Raw genomic sequence first — 21,751 nt, 5'->3', positions numbered from 1 at the left:
CATTCTAAATTATGTATCCAAAAATATGAGGAACCAGTCATAAAACAGCAACTTGGTTAGTATTTTGAAAATTATTAAAACAAATGCAATTTAAATGGACTAAAACACAGCAATATCCTTTTTTTAAGTTTTATGTTTTAAAGATTTATTTATTTTATTTGAAAGTCAGATTTACACAGAGAGGGGAGAGGCAGAGAGAGAGTGGTCTTCCATCCAATGGTTCACTTCCCAATTGCCTGCAACAGCCGGAGCTTCACAGATCCGAAGCCAGGAGCCAGGAACTTCCTCCTGGTCTCCCACACACGTGCAGGGGCCCAAGGACTTGGGCCATCTTCTACTGCTTTCCCAGACCATAGCAGAGAGCTGGATCAGAAGTGGAACAGCTGGGTCTCGAACCGGTGCCCATATGGGATGGCAGCATTTCAGGCCAGCGCGTTAACATACTGCATTACAGAGCCGGCCCCAGCAATACCCTTTTAAAAAAATTTTACGTAGGGGCCAACACTGTGGCATAGCAGGTTAAGCTGTGACCTACTATGCTGGCATCACATATCAGAGTGCTTGTTGGAGCTCCAGCTGCTCTGCTTCCAATCCAGCCCCCCACTAAGATGCCTGGGAAAGCAGTGGATAATGGTCCAAATACCTGGATCCTTGCCACCTATGTTGGAGACCCTATTGGATTTCCAGGCACCTGGCTTCAGCCTGGCCCAGCCCTGACCACTGCGGCCATTTGGGGAGTGAACCAGAGGATGAAGATGTATTTCTCTGTCTCTCTTTCAAATAAATAAAATAAATCCTTTTTAAAAAAAAAACTAAGGTACAGGTATTGAAGAAGGGTAATCAATAAAATGGAACATGTCAAAGGAGCTTCAGGTGAATCTATAATAAATCTGATACTCCTAGTTTTACCAAATACTCAAACTTTGGAAAATTTTACACTCAAACTTTGGTCAAAGTTCTAAATATTTCTGAGCAAATAAGCACCCACACTCATAAGAAATCATTATGATAGCTTTTATAACAGCAATTAAAATACCACAGATTAATAACTATATGAAGAACTTGAGGCAGTTTTTTTTCCAGATGACACTGAGAAGAGTCCAATGCCTATAATTCCCCAGGTAAATTTTTCACAAGTCAGACTTTTTATTCAGGATTAGCTGAGAAGCTCTCTCAAAAGGCAGAATGAATCCATGTGCTCCCAAGTCTTCACATCTATAAATCTGGTCTTAAATAAGCTAATCTGCTACCTTAGGGTTGTCATTTTTTATAGGGGAAATTGTTTCTCACACCTCTAAACTTAAGCTCTGATTATTATAGGATAAAAATAAAATACTTAAAGTTAGGAACCAATTATTTCCACTGACATCATTCACAACATACTACACTTTATTTTTGTGTTAAATATTATTATTCCTCAGCTAATATCAACATTTGCTTTGCAACAATTAATCCTTATCTGTCAATCAATGAATCTTAGAATCCACTTAAATTTGCTTATTACTCAATCATAGAAAAAGTCATATTTGTCTCAGGTTTCCAAGCCCCTCAATAAGAAACTTGGTTGTGGTCTCTTCCAAACCAATTTTGCCTACAAATATATGTTTCTTTTCTTTTCTATGCATTTAAACATATTTAATAGGGGACAGCGCTGTGACATAGTGGGTAAAGCCGCTGCCTGCAGTGCCAGCATCCCATATGGGCACTGGTTTATGTCCCAGCTGCTCTACTTCCGATCCAGCTCCCTGCTAATATGCCTGGGAAAACAGTGGAAGATGGCCCAAGTCCTTGGGCTCCTGCATCCATGTGGGAGACCTGGAAGAAGCCTCAGCTCCTGGCTTCAGACTGGACCAGCTCCAGCCATTGTGGTCATTTGAGGAGTGAACCAGAGGATGGAAGACCTCTCTCTCTCTCTGCCTCTAACTCTGCCTTTCCAATAAATAAATCTTTTTTTTTTTAAAAAAACTAACATATTTAATAGTTTGTATCTTAGAATTTAGACATTCAGATTGACAAATGAGGGGCATGCTCGTCAATTCAACAGCTAATCTGAACTGGGTTCAATATTTCCTAATTTGAAGGTTAGGCCTTGTGCAAGTCACACAATTCATGGTTTAATTTTCAAATCTCCAAATAAAATTTTGATAAAACAGGCTCCCCAGGTGATTATAGTATATCACCAAGGTTGAAAACCAATGGTGGGGGCTGGTGCTGTGGTACAGCAGGTTAAAGCCCCAGCCAGCAGTGCTAGCCTCCCATAAGGGTGTCAGTTCGAGTCCTGGCTGTTCCACTTCCAAGTCAGCTCTCTGCTATGGCCTGGGAAAGCAGTGGAAGATGGCCCAAGTGTTTGGGCCCCTACACCCACATGGGAAACTCAGAAGCTCCTGGCTCCTGGCTTTGGATTAGCTCAGCTCTGGTTGTTGTGGCCATGTGGGGAGTGAACCAGTAGATGGAAAACCTCTCTCTCTCTGTCTCTATCTGTAACCCTCTCCTTCAGATAAATAAAATAAATCCTAAAAAAAAAGAAAGAAAAAAGAAAAGAAATCCAATGAATGATCTTGGTATTGAAAACAGGATAGCTACAGAGACATAAAGAGAATATATGTAAAAGGAAAGCAAAATACTGAGAGAACACAACTTTAAAAACGATGTGTGTGTCCTTGTGAAAAAGGTGTGTGTTGAAAGCCTCTTCTATATAACCTCATTGGTGGGCTTACTGCTTTTCATTTAGTTTGGAAAAAGACTGCAGCTGATTTCCACATTTTACTTTCGTGTTCCCTTTTTAACTTTTTTTTTTCTCTTTGCTAATTCAATGTATTAGGTTTAGGAAATATTTTCCCCCAAACAACAATTACACTTACATTATCATGTTTAAAAAAACACAACATCTTCAATTCCCGGAAGACTCTTTTGCAAGAGACCAGATTCTGGAAGACGTTGGGCATCTTCTTGAGTGCTACTCTCTTTCCATCTCTTGGATCTGTTACTGACCTAAAGAAACAATGTTTGGGGAAGGGGAAGGGAAAAAAAGAAAGACACAGAAATCAATTCCAAACCTTGTTCTCCAATGTTTTCTATGATGACAAATATCTTTATCTTAAAGCATTCAATATTAAATCCACTTACAAATGCTTCAGCTGTCAGTAGGAAAGAAAAAAATACATATCTGTTATCAAAAAGCAAGTTTAAGGACTCAATTCTTCTGCCATGCTTTTAAAAAATATCCCTGTCTAAATTTCTATAAAACCCCATTCTAAGTGGTCATTTGATACACCTGAGGTAGGAAGGGTATTAGTGGTAAAGCCACTTCAAAGATGAGAAGTGGGGACAATAAATAAGCACCACAGAATATTAACACAATCAAGGTCAAATTACTTTTATGTTTTATTTAGAACTATATTCAAATTGAAAGAGGATCAAACCCAATTTAAATATTTAGGCTTCTTACTTAAACGAACATCTTACAATAATATGAACTTTAGTACCATCAGCGGCTGAACAACGTCCCTCCTCAGAAGTCTGAGTGCCAGCTTCGGGATCACTCTACCTCCTAAGTTTTTATAACCTTTTTGCTTTGGTTTCCCAGATCCTGGTGTGGCACCTGTTTACTGTAATTACTATCTCTTTAAAAGTTTCAGGTCTTCTTTGTTTCTATCAGGATTCTAACCATTAGTACAAGCAATTTCCTGTAGTACATTTCCTTATGTTTCAAGTACTAGTTGGTTTCCATGTTTCTGACTGAACTCAATCAATATTAAATCAAACATTTGAAAGAAACACATCAATATGCTGGGCAAATTTACATTCCATGGATTAACCTAGAGGTGTTTTTTTTTTTTTCTTTTTTCTTCTTCCACCTATTATGCTATGACTGGTTGTTCTAGAATTTATTCCCATCAAATTTATTTAGCCAGATTTCTGCACATCATTCTCGGCTACTATTATCTTTCAGTTCCTGTTCCTGATCATCCAGTGCTTTGGGTATCTCTTCCAGGCTCATGTCATTTAAAATTTGATTCATGTGTCATCAATGCTTTCATACAAGTTACTGAAGTTTAGAAGAGGACTGAGACTAGATCTCTGTAATAACACTAGAAACCATCTACGAGACTGACATTTAATCATTAATCTTGGATATGGTTATTCAGTTAATTACTCATTCAATTAATTATAATCATTCAATTTCTTCATCTTGTCCACAAGAAACTCAACCACCAAAGTGCCTTCCTAAATATGAAGTATTCCCATTATTTATCTACCTGTCTAGAAACCATACTAAGCTTCTTGATGAATTCATCATGGTGATCACTACTTCTTAAGTACTAATGAAACTCACAAATGATGTATTTCAGTATTTTTAAACAACATGAAGGTTACTTTCTTTCAGTGATTGAAAACTGAGTAAAAAAATTAAGTACTATCACTTGATAATTAAGTATTATCACTTCAAAAAAAGAAGATTTATTTATTTATTTGAAAGAGTGAGAGAGAAAGAAAGGTCTTGCATCTGCTGGTTCATTCCCCAGTTGGCCGCAAGAGCTGGAGCTGTGCTGATCCAAAGACAGGAGCCAGGAGCTTCCTCTGGATCTCTTGCATGGATGCAGGGGCTCAATGACTTGGCCCATCTTCTACTGCTCTCTCAGGCCATAGCAGAAAGCTGGATTGGAAGGGGAGCAGCTGGGGCTTGAACTGGCACCCACATGGGATGCCGGCACTGCAGGCAGCAGCTTTACCCGCTGTGCTACAGACTTTTCTTTAAAATTGATCTTCCCCTTAGAAGAGGAAAATGGTAAAGAATTATGAAGAAGGAAAAAATCTAAATCATACATTGTAATCATCATGCCTCTGTAGTCTTTAATGTAAAACAACTATTTAGCCTATCTTTCAAGGCACTGCCATTTTGAAGAGTACAGGCCAATACTTCAGAGACTGATCCTCAGTTTGGATTTTCCTGGTGTTTTTTCACAGGAATAACAGAAATAATGCATCATATTAGCAGGCACATGATGTCACTATATCCCCTTACCAGTGGTAACTTTAGGCTTCTCCACTGTAAAGCTACCATTTTTCCCCTTATGGAAATATCCTATTCCTTATCAAACTTTGACTCACTACTTTCACCAACTACTGATGGTTTTCTTGCCTGAATCAACTGTTATTTTTAAACACTTATTAAATAAGTTATTGTTATTTTCATCTACTCAAAAGTCAGAGAAACAGAGGGAAAGAGAGAGGAGACAGACTGAGAGAGACACAGATCTTCCATCCATTGGTTCAATACCCAAATGTCCACAATAGCTAAGATTGGGCCAGGCCATAGCCAGGGTTCCAGAACTCCATCCAGGTCTCCCACATGCATGGTAGGGGTCCAAGTACTTGAGCATAATCTGTTGCTTCTCAGGATGCATTAGCAGAAAGCTGGATCAGAGGCAGAGGAGCCAGCACTTGACAGGCACTCAGACACGGGATGCGGGCAATCTAAGCTTACTCCACTGTACAACACTCACCCCTGAAATGACCATTAATGACAGCTGTCGAATGGCACTTTTTTCTTTTTAATGATTTATTTATTTTCAAGGCAGCATTAGAGAGAGAAAGAGAGCGAGAGAGAGAGAGAGCGAGAGCTCTTCCTCCATCTGCTGTTTTACTTCCCAAATGGCCACAAAGGCCAGGGCTGAGCTAGGCCAAAGCCAGGAACCAGGAGCTTCAACTGGGTCTCCCAAGGACTTGGGCCATCCTCTGCTGCTTTTCCGAGGCTTTTAGCAGGGAGCTGGAACAGAAGCACAGCAGTCGGGACTTGAACTGGTGCCCACATGGGATACTGGCATTGCAGGCGACAGCTCAACCTGTTACACCATGACACCAGCCCCAAAATGGCGGTTTAATAATTTTAATATTTTCAGTTAGCCTGGCACAAACAATGAAATTAATATAATACTCTTTCCAAAGGTCTCACACAGTAATATTTCTCCCAACTTCTGACTTATTCTTACTGGACACCCTATTATGGTGAGGAAAGCTGCTCGAAGATAAACTCACTCCTGAAAATACTTGACACAGGCTCAAGGTTATTACTCTGTCTTGTAACATTTTAAGTTAAAATTCACAAAGCACCACCTTATTTTATTATTCATGCAAAAGTCAGTCATGCCTGTGGCTGGTAACAATATAACTCTAATGAATGTGAATGGCAGTGCAGTAATTTCACGCCATGTTGAGTTTGTTCTCTCTTAAGGTAGCAGATGTTTTAGTTTAGCACAAAAAGTACAACAGAAAACAGATAAAGGTATGTTTATGTGTTATTCTGGAATTCTTTTATTTTCTTTGTTATTCAAAGGCTCACCATGCTTAGTTTCTCTACTGTTGCAATACCCTGTTCATTCCCACAGTCACTTGCTAATGAAGCTCCAGCTACAGAAATAATGGTGCAATTTCCCTCATTTCAGAAAAGAAGGAGCTGCCATTCTTAGGCCTACAATTCACTTACTGGTCAGTTTCTTTTCGTGTTAAATACCAGATGCCTTAAATAAAACTGTGCATCTGTCATTTCTTCTGATTACCTTCTTAGGTACTCAAATTATACCATCAGGTGTTCACTTCTCAAGTTTATTTTATTCCAATAAAAAAAGTTTTAAATATATTTGAGAAAGAGAGAGAACTCCCCTATCCACTGGTTCACTGCCCAAATGTCCACATGTCCACGTCCAAGGCTGAGCCAGGCTGAAATTCAATCCAAGTCTCCTGCACAGCTGGCAGAAATCAAAGAACTTGAGCCATTATCACGGGCTCCATTTTATCCAGGGTCCATATGAGCAGGAAGCTGGAGTCAGCAGTTGGAGCCAAGCATCAAGCCCAGGAACCTTGATATGGTGTGCGAGCCTCTGAACCGCTAGGTTAAATGCCCACTCCTTAATTTTACTTTTAACTGACACTTTTCAGTTAGTAGTTGATTCTTCAAACATCACGTTAAAAATAAAATTTTAAGGGTTGTAAGAAAGAACCCTTTCTTATATCTGCCCAGAGTGCATCAATTTTCCCTGCACTTAGAACACAAACTCAAGTGTTGTTTAAAAAGCCAGAAGAATTTTCAAACCATTCTTTAGAGAGATACAGATTTTGCCAAGACTACAAAAACAGGAATATTTAAATGTTTTGGTAATTTTGTGGTGAAGTTTTATTTTCCTTTTTTTTTTTTTTTTAAGATGTATTTATTTATTTGAAAGAGTTAAAGAGGGACAGGGAGAGACAGAAAGAGTTCTTCCCATCCATCGGTTCACTCCACAGATGGCAGCATCAGCCAGCACTGGGCCAGGTTGCACCCAGGAGCCAGGACGTTGGCAGGGGCCTAAGCATTTGGGTCATTCTCTGCTGCCTTTCCTGGGCCAGCAGCAAGGAGCTGGATAGGAAGTGGAGCAGCCAGGACATGAACTGGCACTCATTCAGGACACTGGTGTCACAAGCAGTGGCTTTACCTGCTATGCCATAACACTGGCCCTGTGTAATCTCAGGAAACTGTGACCATTACCACAAATCTGTTTAAATTACTGACAAGCAGAAAAACTGTTATAAAACAAAAGTGTAATTCATTACTGGGGGTAGTTTTCCATGCACGAAAATGTTACTTAAAACATCTTTAAGGGGCCAGCGCTGTGGAATAGCGGGTAAACGCCTAAAGTGCTGGCATCCTCTGTGGGCTCCAGTTCAAGTCTTGGCTGCTCCACTTCCGATCCAGCTCTCTGCTATGGCCTGGGGAAGCAGTCGAAGATGTCCCAAGTGTTTGGGCCCCCGCATCCATGTGGGAGACCTGGAAGAAGCTCCTGGCTTCAGATCGGCGCAGCTCTGGCCATTGCAGCCATCTGGGGAATGAACCAGTGGATGGAAGACCTCTCTCTCTGCCTCTGCCTCTGCCTCTGCCTCTCTGTAACTCTGCCTTCCATAAATAAAAAAACAAATCTTTAAACTAGTTAGGAACAATCTCAAAAAATAAATTCCTCATTTTCTTTATTTTCTCCCCCCCCCCTTTAATATTTATTTATTTGTTTACTTGAAAGGCAGAGATATACAGAGAGAGGCAGAGAAGAGAGAGATCTTTCATCCGTTAGTTCAGTCCCCAAATGGCAGGCCAAAGCCAGGAACCAGGAGGTTCTTCCAGATCTCTCACGTGGGTGCAGGGGCACAAGCACTTCAGCCATCCTCTGCTGCTTTCCCAAGCACATTAGCAGGGAGCTGGATTGGAAGTGGAGCAGCCAGGACTCAAACTGGTGCCCATATGGTATGCTGGCATTGTAGGCGGCAGCTTAACCCATTGCGCCACAATGCCAGTCCTCTCTCATTCATTTTCATGTTTATAATCTCTCCCCTACATATTTTTAGCTTGACGTTTCTGATATGTTCTAGCTATCCAATGCAAATAGATTTATAATACAAAAACACTTAAACTTGTATTAAGAAAACAAGATTCTTATAATTTTATTCGCTTAAAGTTGTAATCAGCAATCTTCTACTTTTGCTATCCATACATTTACTATGTTGAGTGTACCAAACTGTATATATCTCAGTAATAAAACCTCCTAACTAGATTCTATTTACATTATTGCCTTCACTTTCATTTTTAAGTTCATGTCCTTATAAGTTATTTTTACTTGTATTTAGAGTAAGAGTAAGTCTGCTTGAGAAAAGAACAAGCTATGAGGCAGTTTCTGACAACAAACAAGACTAGGAAATGTATCCTGTTTATACCTTAGTCCTTGTTACATGTTCAAGGACACATGAGAAATTTGTGGAATAAGTTAAGGAATAAGGAATTTATTTTTATGCCTATGCTCTTCCTAACCAGAATTTTAATGGGCTATAGTTTGTGTGTACTCTGCCATAATCTACATTACCTATTTATAATGTACCTTTTTTTGAAGAATACTTCTAGGTCTTCTTGCCTTCATCCAAAACACATAATAAAAAAAGATTATTGGTTGGTGCTGTGATATAGTAGGCTAAGCCTCCACCTGTGGCACCAGCATCCCATTTGGGTGTGGGTTGGTGTCCTGGGTGTTCCTCTTCTGGTCCAGCTCTTGGATTAGATCTTGCTTATGGCCTGAGAAAGCAGTGGAAGATTGCCTAAGTGCTTGGGCCTTTCCACCCGCATGGGAGACCGGGAAGAAGCTCCTGGCTCCTGGCTTTGGATCAGCCCAGCTCCAGCCATTGTGGCCATTTTGAGAGTGAACCAGTGGATGGAAGACCTCTCTGCCTGTTAACGCTATCTCTCAAATAAATAAATAAATAATCTTAAAAAGAAAAAAAGGATTCTCATCTTCCATATCTTGGTAACTTGTTCCAATAGCTGAACTTTTTGGCTATCCAAATTTGGCATTTGTTGAATTAGCTATATGCAAAAAAAAGAGATCCTTTTTTTTTTTTTTTTTTTTTTTTTAATATACATAATGGGGCCAGTGCTGTGGCACAGTAGGATAAGCTACCACCTGCAGCTCCAGCATCCCAAATGGCTGTGGATTCCTGTCCAGGCTGCTCCACTTCCCATCCAGCTCACTGCTAATGCACCTGGGAAAGCAGGGAAAATGGCACAAGCTTCAAGGCCCCTGCCACCCATATGGGAGGCCCACAAGAGACTCCTGACTCCTGGTTTTGGCCTGGCCTAGCCTGATGTTGGGGCCATTTGGGGAGTGAACTAACAGATGGAACATCTGTCTGTTTCTCCCTCTCTCTGTAATTCTACTTTTCAAATAAATAAATCTTTTTAAAAAAGATAGAAAAAATGATACAAATTTGTTAATTTATAAGGAAAAAAGCCTTACACAATAGCTAAAACAAAGCAGCAAAATAGTTTATTCTGTTTTTTCACATCTGCCTAACATTACTGATTAGAAGATACAAAACAATTATATTTAATTAGTGTTTAATATAAACTTACACATCTTCTAACTCTGGGTAGCATCACTAGGCCATTCTGATCTGTAATGAGACACCCAGGCATGCTACAAAGGAGGAGGGAGCCTCCAGTATCATCCTGTCACACTTATTACCAGTAAGACCTTCTTTTGGGGCTGATGTTGTGGTGTAGCAGGTAAAGCTACCTGCGATGCTGGTTCGGGTTCCAGCTGCTCCACTTTTGATCCAGCTCCCTGCTAATTGTCTGAGAAAAGCAATGGGAGATGGTCCAAGTATTTGGGCCCTTGCCATGTGGAAGGCCTGGAAGAAGCTCTGAGCCGCTGGCCTAAGCCTGGTCCAGCCCTAGCCGTTTTGGCCTCTCAAGAGTGAATCAGAGGATGGAAGTTCTCTCTCTGTAACTTTGATTTCAAATAAATAAATAAATAAATCTTTTTAAAAAATAAAAAGATCTTATTTTTAAGATTCTTTCAATTCTTTACAAATAATACAGGATAAGTTACAACAACCTGAAAATCATTTATGTTCATTCCTGTGGCTCAGGGAATACTTGATTATTCTTTAGACTGCAAAAGCTAGGGAGATACAGAGAGTCTTCCTCAGTCATTGTCAAATCTCTCTGTGAGAAGTCCAACCTGCCTGCAAGAAAGCTGCCACCCTCTTTTCCATGGGGATTTCCTTACGCTAGAGGTTTAACATGATATAGCCCAGTTTGCCAAGCCTTGAAGTTTTCATGGCCCACTGGCCACAAACCTTAGAAACAGATCTATGAATACTACATGAAGATGCAAACCAGTATGCAATGAAAGTCTTCTGTGTAAAGTCACAAAGGAAAATAATTCACAACTGTATCTTCACTTCATATTTTAACAACTTTGGCAAGAAGAGGTCACAAAGGGTAACTAAAATTAAGACTATTTAACACAAAAATGCACTTGCATTTAATCCCAGTGATGACTTCCTGAAAGTTATGCATTTAGTAATAGGAATACCAATGAATAGAAGAATTTTTAAAAAGTGAAGAATGAAAACTTTTATTGCATACTAGGTTTATAAAGGTAGAAAACATCATATGGAAAAAAGGAATATTTTAGTCATATGATAGGTTTATTTTACAGTATGGCTTTGCAAACGACTAATCTTAAGGAAAGCCAGGTATCTGGCAAAGTGGTTCAGATGGCCACTTAAGGGACCAGTGGGAGTGGATTAAGCCACTGACTGCAATGCTGGCATCTCATATAGGTGCAGTTCAAGTCTTGCCTGCTTCAATTCCAATCCAGCTGCCTAATATGCCTGAGAAAGGAGCAGAAGACTGTCCAAGTGCTTGAGCCCCTGTACCCATGTAGGAGATCTGGATGGAGTTCCAGGCTCTTGGCTTTGGCCTGGCCCACCCTGGCCATCGCAGCCATTTGGGGAGTGAAGAAGTGGATAGAAGATTATTTCTCTCTGTAACTCTGCCTTTCAAGGAAAACAACAACAAAAAGGAGGGGAGAAAGAAAGGATTTCTACTTAAGACTGGGACTTTGACTCCCCATTCCAGCCTCCTTCTAATGCAGACCCTGGGGGACAGTAGGTGATGGCTAAAGTAGTTGGGTCCTTCTACCTCCATGCAAGACCAGAACTGCGTTCCTAGCTCTGAGCTTGGGCATGGTCCAGTTCTGGCCTTTGCAGGCATCTGGGGAGTGACCCAGCAGATGGAAGCTCTCTGTTTATCCAATAAATAAAATAAATTTTAAAAAATTAAAAGGTAAATGAAAACAAAACACTTGAGCTAGAAGAATAAAAAAGGACCGTTTAAACAAAAATGGAAAAGCTTAATAAGTATTGAATATAAGTAGTAGGTATAATGGAATGTAATTATAAAAAAGAAAATATGTAAACATTTTCAACATAAAAAGTTGAAAAAAATTTGTTTTAAAATTTGGTATCTTTTTTTTTTTTAAAGATTTATTTATTTGAAAGTTCCACAGAGAGAGGAGAAGCAGAGAGAGAGAGAGAGAGAGAAAGTCTTCCACTGGTTGGTTCACTCCCCAGTTGGCCGCAAGGGCTGAAGCTGTACCGATCTGAAGCCAGGAGCCAGGAGCTTCTTCTGGGTCTCCCATGTAGGTGCAGCAGCCCAAGGACTTGGGCCATCTTCCACTGCCTTCCCAGGTCATTGCAGAGAGCTGGATTGGAAGTAGAGCAGCTGGGTCTCGAATTGGTGCCCATAAGGGATGCCAGCACTGCAGGCGGCAGCTTTACCCACTATGCCACAGTACTGGCCCCAAAATCTGGTATCTTAAAGTAAAGCTAACATTACCAAGTCAAGACTTCTACACAAAATGCCTTAAAGACATTATTCAAAGAAATTTTAAAATAAATGTAAAGACATATTCATGGACCAGAAGGACTAAATATTGTAAAAATGTTAATTTTCCCAACGGCGCCGCGGCTCACTAGGCTAATCCTCTGCCTTGCAGCGCCGGCACACCGGGTTCTAGTCCCGGTCGGGGCGCCGGATTCTGTCCCGGTTGCCCCTCTTCCAGGCCAGCTCTCTGCTGTGGCCAGGGAAAGCAGTGGAGGATGGCCCAAGTGCTTGGGCCCTGCACCCCATGGGAGACCAGGAGAAGTACCTGGCTCCTGCCATCGGATCAGCATGGTGTGCCGGCCGCAGCACGCTGGCCGCGGCGGCCATTGGAGGGTGAACCAACGGCAAAAAGGAAGACCTTTCTCGCTGTCTCTCTCTCACTGTCCACTCTGCCTGTCAAAAAAAATAAAAATAAAAAAAATTAAAAATAAATTTTAATTTTCCCCAAACTCATTTATAGATCAAATTGAAATCCAATCAAAATCCCACAAGTTTTTTTTTTTTTTTTTTTTTTTTAAGATTTATTTACTTGAAAATCTGAGTTACAGAGAAAGGGAAACAGAAAGATCTTCTATCTGCTGGTTGGCTACCTAGATGGCCGCCAATAGCCAGGGCTGGGCAAGACTGAGGCCAGGAGCCAGGAGCTTCTTTCCAGGTCTCCCAGGTGGTTAGCAAGGGCCCAAGCACTTGGGCTACTTTCTGCTGCTTTTTCCAGGTCATTATTAGGCAGCTGGATTGGAAGTAGAGGTACTGCGGGCAGTGGCTTTACACACTATTCCACAATGCTTGCCCAAGGTTTTCTTTTTATAGAACTAGGCAAATTAGTTCTAATTTTTTTTATGGAAATGCAAGTATGCTAAGGACAACTAAAATACTCTTGAAGAACAAGGTGGGAAAGATTACTCTGCCAGATATGAAGATCTATTTTAAAGCTACAAGAAATTTACACAGTGTAATTCTGGGACAAGGATAGACCACTGAAAGGAATATGACACAGATACAGATTAGCACATCCATGGACAAAAGGTGGCTGTGCAAAGCAGTAGGGACAGAAAGGTGGTACCAGTTATTAAGCTACTGCTTCTCAGCTTCAAACCTCTCAACACTGCTCTGCAACACTGAGGATAAACTCTGCATAGCACATTTTGGTTTTTCCAATGGGTTCTACGTTAGGCTCTGCCAACAGGGAGAACTACAGAGAACCTGCAAAGCTGGAGGAAGAAGGCCTTGTTTGTTCGTTCCCGTGTGCCTTCTGTCTGTTGTTTAAGGGCCAGCTTAGCGACACTTCCTCACTCTCAGCAATGGTAGTGCCTTCCTATGGCAGCAGTTCCATTTAATCTACAGTTTTCCTAGCACTTGCAGAGCTAGCCTCTTTGCATCCTCCACCCCAAACACCAGCACTAGTGAGCTAGCAGCTTTTTCTCAAATTACTGAATTTTTGCTGCATAGGATTCTAGGGTTTAAAAATTCCAATCTCTTCCTTGCGTTTCCCTAGTTCTAGGGTATAAATGCTGCTTCTGTGGTATCTGTTCTCTTCTTGCCTTTTATTTATCTGGTTGATAATTCTATAGAAAATTAACAATTTTTTTCCATGTTAAACTGTTTAAATAACGGCTGCGGTGCCAGTTTGTGTCCTGGCTGCTCCACGTCCAATCCAGCTCCCTACTAATGACCTGGGAAAAGCAAGGGAAGATGGCCCAAGTCTTTGGGCCCCTGCCACCCACGTGGGAGACCCGTATGAAGTTCTTGGCTCCTGGCTTTGGCCTGGCCCAGTCCTAGTCATTGTGGCTACCAGGGGAGTGAACCAGTGGATGGAGATCTCTCTGACTTTCAAATAAGTAAATAAAACTTTAAAATACATAACCGGTTGTGTTTTTTTTTTTTTTTTCTCCTGATTGTACTATGGCAGATACAACAGTCTTTTCAATGTATAAGATTGGAACCACTGGATCTCTGTTTTGGAAAAACAAAATGAACCTGTACTTCTAGTTAATACTATAGAGAGAAATAAATTCTAGCTAGATATAAATGAGGAATGTAAAGTCACAGTTTTTAGAAGATAACTTATATATCTTCACGATACTAGGACAATCAGATACAAATTGTTAATTGTTTAAAAAATTGACTACTTTAAAAACTTCTGTATAATGTTAAGAGGGTAAAATGCAAGTCACATAATAGATGTTTATAACATGTAAAATGAACAAAGATACTTATCCATATATATATATATATTTCCTATAAACCATTTTGTTTAGCAAATGCTCTATGAAGACGTGGTGCAAAAGCATTCTTATAGATTGTGGTAGGAGTGTAAATTGGTAAGTTACTTGGAAAACAAATTGGCATTTATTTCCTAAATCAAAGCCCTGCAATTTGACTCCTATGTATACACCCAAAGAGCATGGGCACATCCACAGACTAAAACACTTATAAGGTTTGTTCATAGCAATGATATTTTTAATACCCTTAAAACTGGAAACAACTCATATATCCATGGACAGAAGAACAAATTGTTGTATATTCATACTATGGTATACTCTATAGTAATTAAATGAACTGTTAAATACAGCAACAGAGAGGACTTGCACAAGCACAATTTAGAAAAAAAGAAACCAGCCACAGTGAATATATATTATAAGATTTTACTTCCATAATATTTAAAATATAAGTAAAGCTCAACTGTAAAGTTTAGAGATGCACACTTAGGCGAGAAAAACTGTTAAGGAAAGAAGGGCTAACACAGAAGTTATGATAAGAACCGGTGCTGTGGCGCAGCGAGTTAATGCCCTGTCCTGAAGCGCTGGCATCCCGTAAGGGTGCTGGTTCGAGACTCAACTGCTCCACTTCTGATCCAGCTTTCTGCTATGGTTTGGGAAAGCAGCAGAAGATGGCCCAAGTCCTTGGGCCCCTGCACCCATGTGGGAGACCCGGAAGAAGCTCCTGGCTCCTGGCTTTCTTATCAGTGCAGCTCCAGCCATTACGGCCAACTGGGGAGTGAACCATAGGATGGAAGACCTCTCTCCCTCTCTCTCTCTCTCGCTCTGTGTAACTCTGACTTTCAAATAAATAAATAAATCTTTAAAAAAAAAAAAAGAAGTTAGGATAGTGGCTTCATCCTTGGGAGAAGGGATAATGGTGGGAAAGGGCATAAAGGAATTCTGGGTGCTAAAAGGTCCTCTTTTCCAATTTAATGGTAGTTATGGAAGTATACATCTTGTGATAAGCCATTTTATTTTGTATATGCTTCTGTATGGGTGTTGCAGCATAATTAAAAAGGCAATCTTCTTGAATAAAGGCATATTAGCTGAAAATCTGTATGAATAATTTTAAAGATGATTATTTCTAATATTTTTTGTATAGACACACATCTATATCAGCCCAGTGAATTTTGTAACTTCTCTCTCTGTGCCACAGGTTCATTCTGTAGAGAGGAGTATGTTGTACTGTCTTTTTATGTTTTGGTAATATTCCAAAGGAATTTGCTTGCTTAGAAAAATAAACATTTTCTTCACCATCACATAAAATAGGAACAACTATTAAGAAGCATTCCATAGGAGAGCGCTGTCAGCAGAACCCAAGACTACGCCTCACCCCTAATGCAATCACAATCACCTAACTTCTATTGTGAAGCAAACTGCTGAAGCAGCTATAACATATAGATTTGCTTCAGGTTTTTAATTAGTTAGCCTGCTTAAAATAAAACCAAAAATACTGCAAAAACAAAATAAAGAGGCCAAACTTTCAGCTGTGGCAAAGTGAAGAGGTCAGCAAATCTCCCGCCAAAACTACAAGTAGAAAAAAGTGTCAAAACAACCATTTTTAAGGACCTAGAAAATGATCATGATCAAAATGTGGGTAAAGAACAGTGGAAGGGGGCTGCCGCTGCAGTGCAGCGGGTTAACACCCTGGCCTGAAGCGCTGGCATCCCAGTTCTAGTCCTGGCTGCTCCTCTTCTAATCCAGCTCTCTGCTATGACCTGGGAAAGCAGGAGAAAATGGCCCAAGTCCTTGGGCCCCTGTACCCGCATGGGAGACCTGGAAGAAGCTCCTGGCTCCTGGCTTCAGATCGGCGCAGCTACGGCCATTGCGGCCATCTTGGGGGTGAACCAGCAGATGGAAGACCTCTCTCTCTGTAACTCTGTCTTTCAAATAAATAAGAAAAAAGAAAAAAGAAAAAAAAGAACAGTGGAAGTCGGTGGCATTATGCACTGGGGCTGTTCCCTACCCAACTCCTTATATTCGTACATACAATATTCTAACAAGGCAGGGATGGCCATGAAAATCAGTGGCTCCACTGTCCAAAGCAGTTGACATGATGTAAAGTAGAGGGCAAAAATCCACACCCAATGGCAATAAGGTTAAAAGCATCAATCATCACTGGAAAAGAAAAGCGCAAGTGCACAGCTTCGTTATCCCTGTGATACTGCTGTCCCAGTTGGAAAGAGGAGCAGACCAACAGGAATCTAGAAATTTAACAAAATTCTGGAAATTGGAGGGCCATAAAGGGGCTAGATAAATTCTTCCACACCTCCCTGGCTGATTGGGAGGCTTCTTGTATGTGAGAATAACTGAGCAAGCTCAGCAGAAAACCAAGGCTAGGGCACATGTGGAAACTGGATGAGCTCCCAAAACATATACACAAATACGAATCAGCAGAAGGTGGAAGCCTTATTTGCTCAAGATGTTTGAGCACAACCCCTTTTAATCACCAGCTGACTATTTAGCCATGCAGACACAAGGGAGACTCCCAAGAAGGCCAGGCTAAAACTTAAAATAACAATAATAAAAAAACCCAGACACCTGAATAATTACATTCCACAGAGGGCAGATTCTGCACATTAAGTCTAAACAAGTTACTTAGACCCATCATAACAACAACAATGATAGGGGGAAGAAGAATCAGAACCTGAGTTGTTATGGTATATAAGCCAGTATGTCCAGTTTTTAACAAAAACATTACAGGACATGTAAAGTAACAGGAAACACAATCCACATTAAGGGAAAAAAGCAGTCAATATGTTTCTGAGTATGCCCAGGTGTTAAACTCTAAAAAAGACTTCAAAATCAGCTATCATATAAATTCATTCAAAGAACTCAAGGAAACCATATTTAGAGAATTAAATTTTTTAAAAAAATCTTTAGCTAAAAGGATAAAGAAAAACCAAAACACACAAATTACAAAATTAGGAATGAAAAAGGGGATATTACTACTGACCCTATATGAATTAAAAATTTATGAGGGACTATCAAGAACACTCTATGGGGTAGAGGTTTGGCCTAGTGAAGATACCAGTTAAGATAACTGTATCTTAACTGCCTGGGTTCAAGTCCTGGTTTTGCTCCTGACTTCAGCTTCCTGCTGATGCACACCCTGGGAAGTAGCAGGTGATGACTCCAGTAGTTGGTCTTTGCCACCCACATAGTAGACTTGGATGGTGTTCCCAGCTCCTGGCTTTGGCCTGGCTCAGTCTGGGCTGTTTTGGGCATTTGAGGAGTGAACCAGAGAATGGAAGATCAGATCTTTCTGTGTATTTAAAATACAAGTTAATTACAAAACAAAACCAAAAACCTTTGTGTCAACAATTCAGAAGAAAAAGGAAAATTCCTAGAGACTAAATTACTGACAATGACTCCAGAGAAAAAGAAAATATAAGTAAACCTACACCACAAGTTAAATCAGTAATTCAAAACATTCCCTCAAAGTTTGGCCCAGGCCCAGATGGTTTTACTGGAGAGTTGTATCAAACATTAACAAAAGAAATAGTGGGGCCAGTGCTGTGGTGTAGAAGGTTAAGCTGCCACCTGCAGTGCCAGCATCCCCTACAGGCACCAGTTCCAGTCCCAGCTGCTCCACTTCCAATTCAGTTCCCTGCTAGCACACCTAGGAAAGCAGAGGAAGATGGCACAAATGTTTGGGTCCTTCCTCCCACGTGGGAGACCCTGAAGAAACTCCTGGCTTTGGCCATTTAGGGAGTGAATTTGAGAGGATGGAAGACCTTTCTCTCCTCTCTAGAGCTCTATATCTCTGCCTTTCAATAAATAAATCCAATTATTCAACAAATAAATCTTAAGAAAAAAATAGTATCTTTCACAAACTCAGAAAATTGAAGAGACCACTTGCCAATTCACTCTATGAGACCAAAGTCAGACAATGACATGACCAGAAAACGAAAGTGCAGCTCAATATCTTTCATGAACACAGATAGGAAAATCTTCAACGAATGAAGAAGGAAACAATTCCTGCAATATAAAAAAAGAGTGCAGATGTTTTCTGACTTAAGATAACCATTTTAAGGACTTAGGATTTTTTAAGTCTATGATGGTGTGAAAGCAATATGCATTCAATAGAAACCTTACTATGATGTGTGGCAGGCTAGTTGTACTAACTGTATTTCCAACTTTCAATTTATAATAGTTTATTGGGACATAACCCCCTTGTTAGTCAAGAACACCTGTATCTATCATGACCAAGTGGGGCTTATCCCAAGAATGCAAGGTTGGTTTAACATCTGAAAATCAATTTATGCAGTAAATCACTGTCAACAGTATGAAAACTAAAAAAATTACATGTTCACCTTGACAGGAAAAAAAATTTGATAAAATCCAACATGTCAACATGTCGAATCAAACCAAAAAATCCAAACAACAATAAGGACTATAGAGGAACGTCTTCAATTTGATAAAAGGAATTTATTGAAAACATACAGCTAACATCTTACTTTATAATGAAGAAATGAATGTTTCCCCCTAAGGAGCAAGGCAAAGAAATTTGTTCTTGCCATATTTACTCAACTTTTTACTAAAAATTCTCACTCATGAAAAAAGTGAAAACAAAAAAGATAAAGAGGAGTTAAAGCCATCCAAATTGGAAAGATGTAACACTAGTTTTATTTGTAGGTGCCATGAACTCTTACATAGAAAATTTTAATACACAAAATGTTGCAAGATACAAGATCAACATACAAAAATCAATAGTAATTCCATATATTAGCAACAATTGATCTGAAGATGAAATCAAGAAAATAATTCCTACGGTAGGCATATGGTGTTGGTGGTTAAAAGCTACTTTTTGGAGTGCCCCTATTCCATATCACACTACCCAAATTCCAAGTTTGGACTACTCTGCTTCTAATCCAGCTTCCTGCTAATGTGAATCCTGGAAGGCAGCAAGTGATGGCCCAGGTACTTGGGTCCCAGCTACCCACATGAGAGACCCAGATTTAGTTCAAGTCTTCTGGCTTTGACCTGGTCCATCCCAGCTGTGTGGCCATTTGGTGAGTGAACCAAGCGATGGAAGGAATATCTCTCCCTCCCTAACTCTGCCTTTTGAATAAATAAATCTTAAAAACAAAACAAAACAAAATGTTGTTAAGATGGTACTTCTCCACATAGTGACCTCTAGATTCAAAACACAATTCCAATCAAAATTGGAACCGTTATACACTACACTACTTGTAGGAATATAAAATGGCATAGCCTCTTCGGATAATAGTTTGGCTGAGTCTTAAACAGCTAAACATAATCTTACAAGACCCAGCAACTCTACTCTTTGGTATCTTCATGAAGGAAATGAAGAAAATATGAGACCACACACAGATTTATGTGGGAAGATTCACAGCAGCATTATTCATAATAAAAAAAATGAAGAGTCAAATCTATCATATAGTAAATGAACAAACTATAACATTTATAGAAAATACATGCTACTAACACATGGTTAAACCTCAAAAACATTATGCTAAGTGAAAGAACTCAGGCACAGAAGTCTGCATAATGCATGATACCATTTAAATGAAATTTTTGGAAAAGGCAAAAACTTAGAAACAAAGCATTCCAGTGGCTTCAATTACTCCAACAGGTAACATATTAGTCATCTATTCAAATAAATACAGAAAATTTTCATTTATCTCTTTTCTTTTAATATCAATGTTTTGTTTAACTCAGTTCATTTAGAAATTCCTATAATATATGGAATGACATTAGTTTATAATAATATAAAACATGAGTAAATTCTGGAACTGGTATTTCATTCTAAAGTTTACTTTTTCTTAAAAAAAAAAAAAGACTTATTCATTTGAAAATCAGAGTTACATAGAGAAAAGGAGAGAGAGATCTTCCATTTACTAGTTCACTCCCCAGATGGCTATAACAAACAGGGCTGGGCCAAGTTGAAGCCAGGAGCTTCATCTGGGTCCCCCACATGGGTGGCAGAGGGCCTAAACACTTTGGACATCTGCTGCTTTTCCCAGGCCATCAGCAGTGAGCTGCATCTGAAGTGGAGCAGTCAGTACACAAACTAGCACCCATATGGGATGCCAGCATGGCAAACAGCGACTTTACCTGCTATACCACAATGCCAGTCCCTACTAGTTTATTTTTCAACCAACTCTCATCCAGTAAAATTATTAACCCTTGAACAAAAGTGTTCTATTACTACAACTTTGAATCCTCCCAGTGCCTAGAGCAGCAACCCGTCCCAATTCAGTGAATATTAGCGTAAGTGATACTATTTCTCCTAACAATAGAATGGATCATGCTAATAGTTTGACTTAAATGGAGTCAATCTTGAAATTCTATACTAAATTCCACTTGGTCATGCTAAATTTGTTTGTCATATTGAATGTCTTTTACTATGTGTTCATATGCATTATTCTTAGTATTCTTAGAGGGTTTTGTATGTGTGTATTTTAACAAAATTGCCTTTAATCTTAATGTTCTGGCCTCAGCACACACCATATCTGTCTAGCCCTCAAAATAAACGAATTAGGCTCCAGTTTATTCAATGTTTACTAGCTATTCATGATATTTATAGATAATACATGTTGAAAATTTCACCAATGACTCCATCAAATTTTCTTATTTCCTATTGCAACTGTATCTAGCTATATAGTATTTCTAAAATTTTGTAGTCAAGTATATAAATCGTTATTTAAAACTTATTCTGTTTGGCAGTTTTCACCTTAATTTTGTCAGCCTTAGCACTCTTCTTTTCTTGGGTCCTTCTGAGGTTAACTAGTCCCAATTTTTTTTTGTTTTGTTTCTTGTAGAAAGAGACATGGTGAGGGCCGGAGTTGTGGTATAACAGATTCAGTTGCCTCCTGTGATGCTGTCATCCCATATGGATGCCAGTTCAAATCCCAGTACTCCACTTCCAATCCAGCTCCCTGCTAATGTGCCTGGGAAAGCAGCAGAGGATGGCCTGGCCCAAGTGCTTGGATCCCAGGTACCCACATGGGAGACCAGGATGAAGCTCCTGGCTTCGGTCCAGTCCTGCCTCAATCCCGACTACTGTAGCCATTTGGGGAGTGAATCAGCAGATAGTAGATCTCTAATTTTTTTTAAAGAAAATTATATACATACATATATATATATATAAAAGAAAAGAAAGAGGTGTGATAGAGAGAATAAAATTATACATGTAGCTTTGCTGGCTTTATAAGCTAGACAACTGGCTAGCTTATAAAGTGGGGTTTATGTCATTCGAATAGTATAGTTTTTTGTA

At 39.7% G+C, this 21,751-nt stretch overlaps 1 protein-coding gene across 6 annotated transcripts in view; it reads right to left on the bottom strand.

Annotated features, from left to right (window-relative positions):
* The window catches only part of NLK (nemo like kinase), a 188,186-nt gene that overhangs the window by 96,165 nt on the left and 70,270 nt on the right, over nucleotides 1-21,751 (bottom strand). For all 6 annotated transcript variants that reach the window (XR_519262.5, XM_089317474.1, XM_089317473.1 and 3 more), the window contains one exon: nucleotides 2,862-2,991. Coding sequence is in view for 5 of the 6 variants with exons in the window: in XM_089317472.1 (XP_089173598.1) it covers nucleotides 2,862-2,991 (130 nt within the window). In the remaining variant the exon portion in view is untranslated. The remainder of the gene's footprint in view (nucleotides 1-2,861; nucleotides 2,992-21,751) is intronic.

This window comes from Oryctolagus cuniculus, chromosome 17 (assembly GCF_051225735.1).
Source record: "Oryctolagus cuniculus isolate XC-2025 breed Fujian yellow rabbit chromosome 17, ASM5122573v1, whole genome shotgun sequence".
Taxonomy (NCBI): domain Eukaryota; kingdom Metazoa; phylum Chordata; class Mammalia; order Lagomorpha; family Leporidae; genus Oryctolagus; species Oryctolagus cuniculus.
The sequence above is the reverse complement of the archived record's forward strand: the minus strand, read 5'-3'. Positions and strand labels throughout refer to the sequence as shown.